Genomic DNA, 14,638 nt, shown 5'->3' on the forward strand with positions numbered 1-14,638 from the left:
TGAATCTAAAGCTGTGATGCAGTTTTGCTAAATAAATTATTTAACCTTTTCTTGGTCTGTGAAATGAACTGACTGCCTCAAACTGTCTTCTGGAGGTTGCTAACTGAGGACGATGAAATCTCTACAGAGTCTGAGTCCTCCTGAAGGAAGAGCCAGTCCGAGCGTAGGTGTGTTTGGGACCAGTGCCTGTCAGCCATGTGCAAGCTTGTGCTTTTTGGGTTGTGCAGCTTGTTTTAGGCTGTGACTTAGGAAACAGCTAGAAGGGGTGTCTTCGCAGCACAGGCAGCCCCGTCTAATACCTGACCAGGAATCCGTGTGGCAGATTGCTCTCTCTGGTCTTTAATCGTCAGCATTCAGTGCATCTGTTTACTACAGATGATTAGTCTGTCATTGTGCTGTCACATTTTACAGGTGTAAATATAGAAAATCGGCAATAGATACTTATTGGGCTCAATTTACTGCTTATTTATTGAGCACTTGCTACATGTGGCCCATTGTTTATCACCATGATGGGTAGAAAGATGAAATTTGACACTATCACTAGGGTTTTTTTTTTTTTTTTTTACACCATCCCTAATTTTAAGGAGTTTATTATATAGTAAGAAAGTGGACCTGTTTGCAGTTAAGCATAAAATGATCCACAATGTTGTCAGGGCTGTTAAGAGAGGCAGAGAGTTCTACTGTTGACTCATGGGAAGGTCAAGAAGGACATTTTGGAGAAGCATGTGTATCTGCTGGGCTTTAAAGTCAGGTGGGGGGTATGTGGGGCTGGTTAGGTTTTAATAGATGAACTCAGGACAGGAGGGGAAGCCTAGACAAGAGGTCCAAGGCAGGAAACTGAGTGTGGGTTTTGGGATGACAAGTAGTCTGGTCCAACTGAAACACTGGATCTGTGGTGGAAGTGACTCCTTTTGGACTGGCACAGAGTGTGGAAGGCATGGAATGTTTTCAGAGTTTTACCTGTAGGGATGGGGGAGGGGGTGGCGGGAGGGCAGTTAGCCTTGAGCAGAGATTGATAAGATCAGAGCTGGTTTTAGATGTATCTCTTACTGATTTGCTTAATTTCTACACATGAACAAAGAATTTGAACTGGAGACCAGGTTGTGGTTTTCAAGTGAGCCGGAGTGTATTGTGGCCTTTGTGATTTGATCCTCATCTGCAGTTGTATCTCGTCCTGCAGGATGTGTTTGTCATCCCACCTGTGTTTCTTCATCTGCTTTTGCACACAGTGTTCCTTATTTTATGAGGCAGATGATTTATTTAGGAAAACTGTACGTAGGACACATATTCTTATAGTATGAGGCTAAGTAAGTGTCCCTTCTTTTTTCTGGCCTTCACTTTCTTTTTCTTGGGTTTTAATCCTCCATGCTAAATTCAGCCTGTTTTCCTTTTCAGTAGAAAGTATTTCTCATCCTAACCTTTATTAAAGCTCCTCCCTCAAGAACACCTGCCGGGAGATGCCACCTCTAACAGGTGGCGCATTTGAACTTTTCCTTACTTCCCAGGGCCTGAGGATATTGTATATAGAATAGACAGTCTGAGTTCTTTCCCAAGGTATGGCAGAGAGCCTGGGCTTCTCTGTTTAAGTTTTCTGGCAAGCCAGGAAAGAGCTTTAAATCGTTACTGGGTAATCTGCTGCAATTTCAGGATCACTGATGAATTTAGAGGTGGGTTTCTCATTAACATTGTCTAGAAACATGAACAGACAACTAGCGACAGTTTGGGGTTTACTCGTAGACATGTTTGTTTGTGCATGTATGTGGTTTCAGAGTGAATATAAGTGGACTTTTGGGTACTTTGAATCTTACCAGCTACTGAAATTAATTCCTTAAAACAGTCTTCATAGACAGTATACCAAAAACCATTAAAAAATTGCTTCAGAGTGTTAATGAAAAGAATATTGAAACAATCACTACTTCATATTTCTCTTGTTGTTTCATGCCATGTATGCTTAGTTTCTAGACTGGTTTTGCATGGAAGATTCCATTCTATCTAGGCAATGCAATGTAAAGGATGAAGGTTTTGTAAAATGCCTTTAGAATTCTCCAAGAACTGCGTTGTTTTAAATGGTATTTTCTTGATACTCAAAATGGCAGAGGTAAAGATGAAAGGAAGGAAGGGGGCTGAAATCTTGCTGCGTATGGGATTTGTGGTGGACGAACACTACTAGTTGAAATAAGTATTAGAAGTATCTAAAGTGCCTTGCCTAGGCTTGGCACATAATAAGAATTTTAAGAACATTAATTTCTTTCCTTCCTGGAAATAATTATACATTATATATGATGTGAGTTTGTAAAATTTTTGGTTAACTCTATTATGTCATCTTTTCCTCAGTGACCTCCTCTAGTCCCCAGCCTTCTCACTCACACACACACACACACACACACACACACACACACACACACACAGTCTGTTTAACTGTGAACCAAGAGTGTAGAGTGAGTTCTCTAGGTGACCCTGCCATCCCCTGTGGGAATCCTCAGGGGAGAGCACTAGCACCTGAATTTGTATGTAAGCACTGAACTTTGTTATCCTACTTATTTCGTGAGTGTATCTTATTTCATAAGGTATCTTCTTTCCTCTCTGTCTCCCTCAAAACATCTCATCTTGATACAAAATAGGGAATTTCCACCTTTGAGGAGAATTTTCCACGAACTTTTGGGTGACAGTCTGACTTACGGTATATTCATTTAGATCTGCACAATTTATGATCTTGTTTTGCAAGCCACCATGTGTAATGTTTTGATTCATCATGTTTTCTACCAAACAAAACATCTTGTGTTTATTTAAAATGTAATTTGTATTTCTATTAGGCTGATGTGCTGCATGTTGTAAAAAATACCTACTAAGCATGTTCATGTTCATGCAGTAGCCCATGTTTATGAGATATATGATGTGATTTAGTTAAAGCTGAACTCGGGAGTATCTAATTCTGATTATTTAGAGCATATGTTTGGCAATACATCACTTACTAGATAGATTTCTACAAATAAAAAGCCTAATAAAATGATTGTGTTATAAAGTTTCATCTTAATTAAGACAAAGGGCCAAGAGCATTAGAACTTTATATAGCTTCATGCTATTGTAATTGCATCTTCTTGAAATAATATCAACCCAGACATTGTGAGGAGTCTTTTTAAATTGAAATTCTAGTGTTGACTGCTATTTCCTTGACTAATACCTTCACATCATACTTCTTTGGTCGTGGCTTCCATTGAGAGCACTAAAGAATCCCACCAGCAGAACATGTCAGAATGGGGTGAGACTTCGTCTGCTTCATTGTCTATTAGTGATCATCTCTTGTTGTTTTTCTTGTAGACTATGGCAAAGGTTATAACCACTGTACTGAAGTTCCCTGATGATCAGACTCAGAAAATTTTGGAAAGAGAAGATGCTCGGCTTATGGTAAGCTTTAAAAGTAGGCTACAGATAGAAGACGACTTTATCCTATCTTTCTGTAAAAACTTTGAGTTGGTAAAGATATTTTAAATGTTTAGTTTTTATTGTACCTAGCCTAAAAAGTGAGAGTGAATCTACATTAGGAGAGTTTAATCAAGGGCAGATATGAATTGGTGTCCTCAAGGAAGGAACAGTCTTCTTCAAGAGCGTGTATGAAGTTGACACCCTTATATGATGTATGTGGGATTTCCAGAACTTGGGCTATTTATGGAAAGTACAGAAAAGGCATTTGTTCTGGTATCTCCAGTAATAATTTTTTTTAAAGATTTTATTTATTTATTTATTTGACAGAGAGAGAGGGAGAGAACAAGCACAAGCAGGGGAAGAAGCAGGCAGAGGGAGAAGCAGGCTTCCCGTCAAGCAGGGATCCCAATGCGGGGCTCAGTTCTGAGAACCCTGGGATCATGACCCGAGCCAAAGGCAGCTGCTTAACTGACTGAGCCACCCAGATGCCCCTCCAGTAATAATTTTTAAAACTAGTTTACACCATGATGTTTGATGTTATATAGATTACATCTCTCTTTCCTACTTTAGTTATTTTCAAATACAATAATTCTGAGTGAAGAATTTAAGCATTTTTGAGTTTTTGACATACCCAGCAAGGGAAATGTGGATAACTGAATTAACTAGGAACCTTTGTGTGTAGTCAGCTGTAATTGAAACAAAGCAAATAGACATTTTATAAATTATGCAGAATTATTCCCATGCCTAACTTTTTGCCCTGGGCTGGTAATTCAGTAAGAAGATCCATTCTAAGCAGAGTGTGAAATTTGTGAAGTCTTAGGTCCTGCCCCAGCTTTCTCTTTCTGCTTCCTTTTCTTGTCTTGCTGGTAGCCTACACCACTGTTCACATCCTCCCGTTTCTTGTTTCATGATCCCAGCACCACTGTTCTCTTCTCTCTCCTCGCTAAAGCAAGCAAAGATTTCCTCCTTTATGATGGGTTAGTCTATGACTGAATATCTCCAGTAAGAAGGACTAAGTCAGTAAACCTCTCAAAGCATCCCATCTTATCTCAACAGACAGAGTATGTCTCTTACAAAAGTTCTTGCTTATCTTGAGCCCCAATCTTCCTTCCTATAGTGGTTACCAATTTGTTTTGTTTCTAACCCATGGAACTCAACCAAAAATCTGGGGATAGCCTGAGTGGAGGACTTTTCCTCTCCAGTCCAGACACCCTGCACCTGTCAGCCATTTCTTTCTTTCTTTTTTTAATTTGCCCATTTTATTTATTTTCTTTTAAAGTTAGGCTCCATGCATGATATGGGGCTTGAACTCATAGCCCTGAGATCAAGAATTGTATCCTGGAGCACCTGGCCAGCTCAGGTGGTAGAGCATGTGACTCTTGATCTCAGAGTCATGAGTTCAAGTTGATGCTTCTCTCCTCTGATGCATTGCGCAGTCGTGAAGGAATCCCAGTGCCTCAGGCACATCCTGACCTCCTCTTCTTGCTTTCTCTAAAGTCATCCCAGCATCCCTGACTTTTGTCCCAGTACTCCATTGCATACTATATCATATACCTTTTGTATATTTTCTGAGACAGTTGCAATTATTTTGGTTGGCATTTAAGTATTTTTTGGAAAGCATTCCTCCCTATAGCTAGTGGCCTGAAAAACATAGTTATACCTCTATAGTTATTTCTGGTGACAAATATTTTTTACAAGAAGTATATCACTATAATGTATGCCCTTGGTCAATAGAATATTGTTTTAAATTATTGCAAACGTTAATTCTAAAACCATGTAGTTACTCGGAATAGTTTTCCTCCTCACTGAATAAAACAGCTGTGTCTTTGTGAAAATAAAACTCTCCAGTGCAATTGGAACCTTTCACTATGATTCTGTCATTATGGCCCAGTTTAAGACAATATTTTTAAGTGATCTAATATAGCTTTGTTCATTCTCCCATGGCCTCTTTATCATCTTGATGTTGGGGTATGGCAAACTCTTCTCTTACTGTTGGGCTACATTTTATCATGGCTTTGGCAATATGGTGGGAAATATTTCCCTTCACCCCATACTCACATGCAGTCTTAGATTGGTTTGTCTTGAAGGAAATGAATTGAATTGATATATATAAATAGTGAACCATGTAAAGAAAAACCTTTTAAAGCAGATGGAAATTTTTTTTTTTTTTTTTTTTTTTTTTTTTTTTTTGTTGACTGAAAAGAAATCTTTGAAAAACATTATGCTCTTTATTCCTGGATAAAGTGGTATTCATTCTAGGTAGGGATGAAGTGGTGACTCTTCATTTCTTCCTGAAATAATCTTCCCTTGTCCCAAAGGCTGACCTGCCCAGGAAGAAAGTCCCACTCTTTCCACTGCTGCTTCAGTCAGAGTTTTATCCATTATTAGCTTTTTCTTAATGAATGAGTTCAGTCAGCAGTTACCTATTCTTCTATTCATTGTGGCAGGTATAAGAAAATTGGAGATATGGAAGAGAATTATTGTTGACCTTGTGGGAGCCTTTAGTTTTAGGGGGAAGAGGTAGCACACATTATGCACAAATAAAAGATATGTCTAGTAATATAATTCAAATAATAAAAATAGATGCTTAGGAAATATGAAATAATGTATAATAAGCATGAAGTGAGGCCCAAAGATGGCTTGTAGATCAATTTGAGTCACCTTTTGTTGGTTTGAGATTCTTGATACTTGAGAATGATTCATGGTTGGTTTTTACATTTGATGAAAAATTCAGATTGTTGATTGAGAAAGTTGAACCAAAAAACATACTAGCCTATAAGATTGCTACCATTCATAAAATGAGCAGTAAGAACCATTGTCTTTGAACAAGTCTCTTGAAATTATAACTTACTTTTTATTCCTGTCCAATGAGCTGTAGCTGATTAGAATAAAACACTGCAAAACAGACTGAATTCTGTTTTCCTTTTCTTTTTTTTTTTTTTTTTAACGATTTTATTTATTTATTTGAGAGAGAGAGCACAAGCACAAGGGGATGCAGAGTGAGAGGGAGAAGCAGGCTCTCTGTTGAGCAGGGAGCCCGATGCAAGACTTGATCCCAGATGGGATCATGACCTGAGCTGGAGGCAGATGCTTAACCGACTGAGCCACTCAGGTGTCCCAATTATTTATTGACTTCTCTTCTTATAATAGATAATTAAGATATTCAATAGAAAGATACTTATATCTTTTCAATGTAAATATGTAAGATATCTTTCTTAACTATATAGAAAATAGGCTTTTTTTAGGAGTTTATTAAATGAGCATTTAAAAACTGTTTAGTGGGTGCCTGGGTGGCTCAGTGGGTTAAGCCTCTGCCTTCAGCTCAGATCATGATCTCAGGGTCCTGGGATCGAGTCCCACATTGGGCTCTCTGCTCAGCGGTGAGCCTGCTTCCCCTCTCTCTCTGCCTGCCTCTCTGCCTACTTGTGATCTCTCTCTGTCTAATAAATAAATAAAATTTAAAAAAAAAAACTGTTTAGTGACATTAGCTTTAAATGTGTGTTCCAGTTGGATGTTTTCTGTAATTTGTTAAAAATGTGCAGTACAGTTTCCATTGTATTTAAAATCAGCACCTTGAGTACTTTGTTATTTTAGCTTTGGAGGCTGAAAAGCTGGTAAAAGTAAACCAAAACAAACCCAAGCACATTGCAGAGCTGCCTTCCCACCCATTAATTTTGGGGGTGCTCGAGAGAGAGTGTTGACTGCACTTTGTGCTGATGGTGCATGGCCACGCCAGTGTTTGCATTATTTAGTGGGTGTTGTAGGAGGAATGCAGTCTAAAACTTTGCTTTGTGACTCAGATGATTATGTATTTGCTTTTTGGCATTGATCAAAGAATTTCTGTAACTGCTGATAAGGTATTTCTCAATATACCTCTTTTTACTCTATCTCCTCTCCCCTCTCAGTTAGTTTTACACTCTGTATTTGAAAACCCCATTACAGAAAACAACAGTTATTACTTAATAAGTGGTTTCAGAGTTTAACCCATTTCAAGATTATATTTCATAGATGAGAAATTGTTATCTGTCAAGATTAAATTGTACAGCATAATTAAATTCTGGCTTATTTGAGGGCTGTGATGTGTAGAGAAGGAATCCTAGTCCTTCACTGACAAGTCTCAGAGCCTCTGTTTCTTGACAAAACAAACATCCCCTTATTAGGGTTGTCGGAAGACCAGAGTTTAGTGCTTGCCCTAGGTTTTTGAGATGATGGTACAGGGGGCAGTGATGATCATTTAGCCACCACATAGCAATACGTGTGTGTGGAATGTCTTTCCTAGAAAAGGAGACTTAGAAAGGTCAGTTAATATTAATGTGTTTAAGATCAGCCATTAAAGATGTCAGGAGGACAGTCAGGTCATTTCGCAGCAATGATACCACCTCAGAAAATGTCCCCATGTCCATTCTAGTGCCTTAGAGTGCCAGCCATAAGCAGCACTGCTGTGGTGAGAGCCTGCGTCTCACCTGCCTAGCCTGGCTAGCTAGCTCTTGAGCAAGCCCCTTTCATGTTTCATGTCTCTGGCCTGCACCAGTGAAATGAGCTTGTAGGATTATTCTCTTCCTAAGTTTCTTTCTCTCTTAAGTTCTGAATTATTTGTAGATTTTCAAGTTTTAGATTTGTTTCAAGTGGGAAAAAATTGCCTTATGTACAACAGGCAGAAGTTCAAAAGAAAACTCACATACTATATGCACACAGTTTTTGGTGAGAACAGCCTTTTTCTTTCTCTTAGCTTTTCAGCTTACTGTGCCTGATACTCCATTTTGTGGTGGTTTAAGCAGTTTAAATGGCCAGAGTAGACTAGATACTTGAGTAACAGGGTAGGAGCTAGAGTACATACAAAAGTCTTTGACTTGTCTATTTTTTTATTTAGGATAATTTTATTAAGAAAGTTTCTTTCAATCAGGTGCTAACTCATCTCATGGAATTGATAGGTTCTTTTGTTATATAGACATCTCTTTTAAAAAGTGTTCTTAGAAATGCATTTTTCTTTTTAGGATGCTAGCAAACTGAATGACATGTTTCACCTAGATGGCTATTTTCTTGATGACTCCATTGAAGGAAAAAATTTTTTTTTCTCTTCTGTTGAAGAAGATTTGGCTTATTTTCATCCCCCATCCACTCTTTTGTCATTTTTAAAAATTTGATTTTGACTTCATTTTTGCTTTTCTTTCACACTGATCCTTTGTGTTGCGTCAAGTTCTTGATCAGTCCTTGCCCTCAACCAGTCTTGTACTTAAGTAAATGTTTCTCGCTTTCTCCCTTCAGTTGGAATTTTAAGAATCTCTTCTGAGTTAATAATTCATCTGAGGTTTTCAAGCATTGTTAGATATAGAAGTTTTCTATCCCAGAAGAGACTTATCTTTGCTATTGTGTGGGCTCAGTAGATGCATGGAAGGTGGATCAGGAAACAGATGCAAATAGATGCTGATGCAAAGTGAAAAACACTGTACAGACAAAGTACGTACTTACTGTCTCGAGTGGTTTTGACTCTTGATTTTGTTAGAATTATATAATATGTGGTCATTACAAAAGAAAACATTGCAAACAATTCAGAATCATATTACACAGAGAGGGAGACCTTCATGTTTTCAGCTTCCCAAACTTTCTCTACCATGCTCTGATTATCTCTGTTAATAGTCTGGTGAATATCCCCAGGCTTTTTTATAATTTATAAATATATATTTATAATTACATTTTTAATCACAAGTATTTTATAGAAGTGGCAGAATGCAACAGCTTGCTTTTTTTACTTAACATATTTCTGTTTTATTCCACCTCATTACAAATTGGTGTACCTTACTCTTTTTACTGGCTGATTGTATGATTATATGGATGTCCTACAATTTAGTTCACCAATTTGCCATTGATGGACACGTAAGCCATTTCCAATTTTTCAATACTTACAAGCACAGACACAGGGAGCATCTATATCCATATATATATGTATATATATATATAAATTTTTGCCTACTTCTGTAACTTTTTCAATAGGATACTGACCTTATTGTATTGTGTGTGTTGCAAATATTATTTTCTTGTTTGTCTTTTGATTTTGCTGCTTCTTACTAACTGCACCATTAAATATAACAGATAAGTAAAATGATTCTTCTGATGGTTACACTAAAAACAGACTCAGATTTTATAAATAACCCCTTTTTTTACTGATGCTATTTTAAAGCTAACTAGAAAGCTAATTAATACTTTTAGATAGGACAAAGAATTTAAGAAGGTTGTACAGTAGAAAGTGTGTTTGAGATTGGGTCCCTTTGAATGGAAATTTTGGTTTTGGTCATCATTCCTAAAACCATTCTTGACAATGTACTGTTGAATTACAAGAGGGTTATTTAGTGAGAAAATGGACAAATATTAGGAATGACAATTCAGCATATAGACATACTGTATTCACACCTAACAACATTTTCTCCCAAATTTTTGATGGTAAATTGAGATCATATAAATCAAATTTTAACATGTACTTTAATGGAATTATGAAAGAAATCTTTTTATAAAGCAAATAATCATACCCAATCAATCTACTATATATTTACTTAAAGTGTGAAGTAACTTTAATTACATTGTTCAAATTTTTAAAGTGAAGTTGCAAATGAAAGCTACATAATATATTTACTTAGGATGGGAGGGAAGTGTTACAGATTCCTTATATTTAGCCTATGCTCCCTTGATTTGGGGAGATTTGAGAAAATGTTAAGTACATTCTGTTTAATCCTTTGAAATTCATATACACATATAATCTCTGTGTTATATTAAGTCTTAAAACTAACCCAATAAGCTTTTTTTCTTCCTGGCTTGTAGTACACTTCACCTCGCAGTGGTATCTTCTGAGTAAACCATCAATCTGTGCTTAGTTAGCATGTGGTGAGTGAAGAATAATGTCTTGTGTCTTTTGTGCAAATCAATTGTATTGCATGATACTAACCATTTCGCTGGAATTCTTTTGCTCTTTTGTTTAATGAATATATATGATTATGCCATGGGTTAATATAGGTATTTTCTGTTAATTCTGTTTTATAGATTAATAATATATAGATTAATAATCACCACCACCAGTAAGAGTTACATAATTTTAGGACATTTTGCTTCTTTAAATAATAATTGAAAGTTTAAAAATTCCTCTTTAAAATTTTATTAATTGAGAAAAATTTATGTATTTTATCATCTTTTTTGTTTTTTTTTTCCCCAAGAATGGTCTTGATAATTAAATTAATAAAGATTGTGAAAGAGAAATGAAAAATCATTTTGTAGATAGAGGTGAAACGATATATTTCACAAAACCAGAATTTAAAATACTGTAAGGCCCACTTATCAAGGCCAATCTGAAATAATGAAAAACTAGTAAAGTTGATTTAAAATAAATGCAGTTTTATTACTTCCTGGGATCATATAGTACAACAAGGACTCCTCTGTCCCGAGACCTTTAGGCAGCCTGCTTTGATTGAATGTGGCTGTTTGTAGTTAGCATATTGTTATGAGGAAGTGAAGGCATCTATACTGTCTTCACCATTTAAACACCCCTGCCATCAGCTCCATGTATTAGTCATGCTGGTAGCTTGAGTTGGCACCCCCTAACATTTAGGGTACATCTTTACCTCTGACTTTGCCACTATTTTTACAAATGAGAAATAAGTTGGATTGCAGTTAATAGAGCTTAGTTGAATTAAGATAAAGATTCTCTGTGACTGTTAATTCAGCTAGGATTCAGCTAATGGTATCAAGGTTTAAAATGCCAAATATACATTTTTTCTTTTTTAATCTTTTAGCTTTAAAAATCATTTATGACTGCATTTGAGTCTCATTTTGATTTTAGTGTATATCAGTTAACCTGCCTTAGTGCTTATCTAGAACTATCTTTAATCTTGTAAGTCCCTTAAATTTTCCTTTTTTCATGGTATTATAAATACTGCATCATGCTTGTCTTTGTATCATTTAAATACTATCATTTATCACTAGAATTGTGTACTATGTAGCATTTTATCGATTGATTGATTGTCTCTTCAACTTTTATTTTGAAAAATTTCAAACATAAGATTTTTAAAAATGGTGCAGTGAAGACATATATACCCTTCACCTATATTCACCAATTCTTAACCTTTTGCAAGATTTCCTCACTTGTTTTCTCGCTCTTGCTCTTTCTACATATATATCTTCCCCCTCTTAACACTTGACCATTGCTTGCAAACACTTGTGCTTGCAAGCATTTGACAATTACTTGCAAACTTGCAAAATAAATACTTTAGCAAACATCTTTAAGAACAAGAGCATTTTCTTACAAACTCAACAATACAATTAACCACTCTCAGGAAATTTAATATTAACATAATACTGTTACCTAATATTAGTAAATATTCATATATTTCCAGTTTTTCAAATAATGTCTTTTTAATAATTTTTTAAATTCCAGGATCCACTCAGAGATTGCACATTGCATGTCATTGTCATGTTTTTCTAGTTTCTTTTAAACTAGAAAAGGTCTCCCAGCCCCCCTCTTTTTTTTTTGGCTTTCATGACATTGACATTGTGCAGCATTATTGAATCATTCATGAATATCTTTTCCCACAACAGTACAAGCTAAGGTTTCAAAATAATAACTGACACAGAAACTTAAATATGACAGAAGATCTTTCTCTCATCTTAACCAGGTTTTCAGGACCAACATGATTATTGAGCAAGTTTTATAAATAATACACTATTGGGTGTACATCATGAATATCAGTGGATTATATTTTTCACTTATAAATTGTAAAGACCTTCAGACTTTAAAACTTTTTCTTTTCACTAAATATGTATTAAAAGTTTCTATTAATTTTATTTAGTAATTTATTTTTGTGGCATTTTAAATTAATCTGGCTACTGGCTTTTAGCATTTTAATCAGAGAAACCTTGTTAGGTTTCTCATTAGCATCATTTCTCTTAGCATTTTCAGGTTTTTAAAATTGAGTTTGTTAATTTCTGATGAGGCATAGCTTTTTTACACCAAAATGCTGTTTGTCCTTTGCTGCCATGCACTTCATCCTGGGAGAATTGCAATATGTAGAAAAACCAGCACATTAGAGAAAAGGAAAGAACTCTCTATCCTGTTTAAATCTGAATAGCCACGTCCTTGTGAGGTTCTGCCAAGTCAGCACACGCACTCCTGGCTTCTCCAGCTATGACCAGTAGCCTTCAGGACATGTGAAAGGTGGCAATTCCAGATGTCACTGAAACATCCTGTCTTTCAGGATCGCTGATCTGTAGGATCTATAGGTCAGAAGAACATTAATTTTTAGGTTTTCTTTTTTGGATTTAATATTTAGAGAATATTTCTACTTTAATCCCTAGGCCATAGAATATAATTTTATTTTAACTTGAAAAAACCAATCTCCCAAAAAGTGGCTTAAAATTTTTTTTTCTTTATCCTTTTTCCCTTCTTCTTTTCCAGTCATGGCTCCGATCGTCGTCTTGAAGAAACAGGGTGGTGGTGTGGGCAGGCACGGAGCACTGTCTGTGTTTGCCCCTTTGAGAAGCGCAAGCTGTTATTCAGGGCCCGTTACAGAGCCAAAGACCAAGAGAATCCTGACATTGGCCTGCAAATATATTGCAGAATGACTTTTAGATCGATTATATCAGTGGAGAAATGGTGATAGTTTTTTTCTTTTTTGTTGGGAGGAGTTTTATGTTGTTTAAAAGATATTTTGAATAACTCAACCTGACTTATGGGCTCATTTAATGTTCCTTTTTTCCATTCTTTTTGTCCCTCTTTTTAAAGAACTGCTTGCCTTTCCTATTTATTTTTAGGGTGATTTCTTTTTAAAGACTTGTGCAATACATTTTGAGGTGAAACAGTAGATTTTTTCTGATAAATTAGAACATTTAATTGAGTATTTTATCCAGATTGATTTGTTGAATATTTGCTAAAGACTAGTTCTTTAAGCTATACATATGATAAATCCAAACAGCAGTACCTCATTGTTTACTTAGCTTTTGTACTTATATTTTTCAGAGGAAAAAATACTACTGTAAATTGTAAATAGCCAATATTGTATTGTATGCATACTGTATTGTATGCAGATCTGTGACTGTTGGCAATGTCATCTTGGAAGAACAGATAAATAAAGTTTATTTACTATATAAAACTTGCTTATTGTGCTTTTTTACTGTGTTGGAATCTACAAAATAGGTAAGAAATAATGTTCTACCTGGGTGAATATTTTGAGGAACTGTTTGTCAAGATCGCTAAACCCTAACCATTTGGAAAGATTTTTTATGTTCAAAATTAGCATGACCAAGTTAGAAGAAGTATGGAAACAAAAAATACTTCATGATGTGTGTTTCAGGAGTCTGCCAACTTGGGGAAGCCTCCTGTCTCTGGAGTAGACCATACTTTGATTCTTTTTAAACTTAATGAGAGAGCATCTCTTGGACAGGAAGAGATGGGAACTGTTCAGAGGGTTTCACACACCCTTCATATTCCGGCAAACACAGTACTCAGTATGTGGGTATACCTAACCTCTGCCTCAAGGTGGGATCTCAGTTATCCAGACAATGTGGACCTTCGCATTGCTGGTGTATCTTATAGTGTGATAAAGAATGGGCAGCTCGGAGGGGTAATGACCAGTGGGTCTTCCTAGCTAACCCACGGCTGATTCCTTTGAGGACTACTGTTTTAGCAAGGGGAGGGCGTCTTCTTACCCACCCCCCCTTTGTTTAAATAAGGATTCACTTAAGGGGCAAAATTTGTGCCATCAAATGGTTTCTGACAACAGTCATGACTTCTTACCTTTTTAATACATCTTTTTCTAAGGTAGAAATTGTGGACTCCTATGAAAGTTACACACAACTTGCTACAAATGCGGTTATGGAGCTAAGCATATCGAAAAGTGTATTGGGGGTCAGCACACTTTTCCTAGAAAGGGTCAGAGTCAGATAGTATTTGCTTTATAGGCCAAACAGTCTAGGCCACAAGCCACGCTCCCCCCGCTCCCACCCCGTCACTGGAGTACAAATACAATCCTAGGTAATATATAAATTAATGACCATAGCCATGTTTCAGTAAAACTTCATTTATAAAAGCAGGTGGCAGGCTGGATTTGGCTCACAGGCTTTGGTTTGCCAGCCCTTGAGGAAGTGATCAAGCTGGATCTTAAACATCGAATTTGGGGAAGGGTGCTCATTGGTTAAATCAGGGGTTGCTTGTTTTTCCTCAGTGCAGGCTTATAGC

The 14,638-nt window shown here is 36.4% G+C and overlaps 1 protein-coding gene across 3 annotated transcripts in view; it reads left to right on the plus strand.

Annotated features, from left to right (window-relative positions):
- Positions 1–13,549, plus strand: part of LOC111159002 (golgin A4) — a 129,297-nt gene extending 115,748 nt beyond the window's left edge. For 2 of the 3 annotated variants that reach the window (XM_022521363.1, XM_022521365.1), the window contains 3 exons: positions 3,319–3,405; positions 10,237–10,299; positions 12,860–13,549. In XM_022521363.1, the coding sequence (XP_022377071.1) occupies positions 3,319–3,405; positions 10,237–10,266 (117 nt within the window). In that variant the 3' untranslated portion in view covers positions 10,267–10,299; positions 12,860–13,549. The remainder of the gene's footprint in view (positions 1–3,318; positions 3,406–10,236; positions 10,300–12,859) is intronic. The other variant, XM_022521364.1, reaches the window with a different exon arrangement.
- Positions 13,550–14,638: the final 1,089 nt, after the last annotated feature.

Source organism: Enhydra lutris, unplaced genomic scaffold (genome assembly GCF_002288905.1).
Source record: "Enhydra lutris kenyoni isolate GAN:26980312 unplaced genomic scaffold, ASM228890v2 scaffoldscaffold66, whole genome shotgun sequence".
In the NCBI taxonomy this organism is placed as follows: Eukaryota; Metazoa; Chordata; class Mammalia; order Carnivora; family Mustelidae; genus Enhydra; species Enhydra lutris.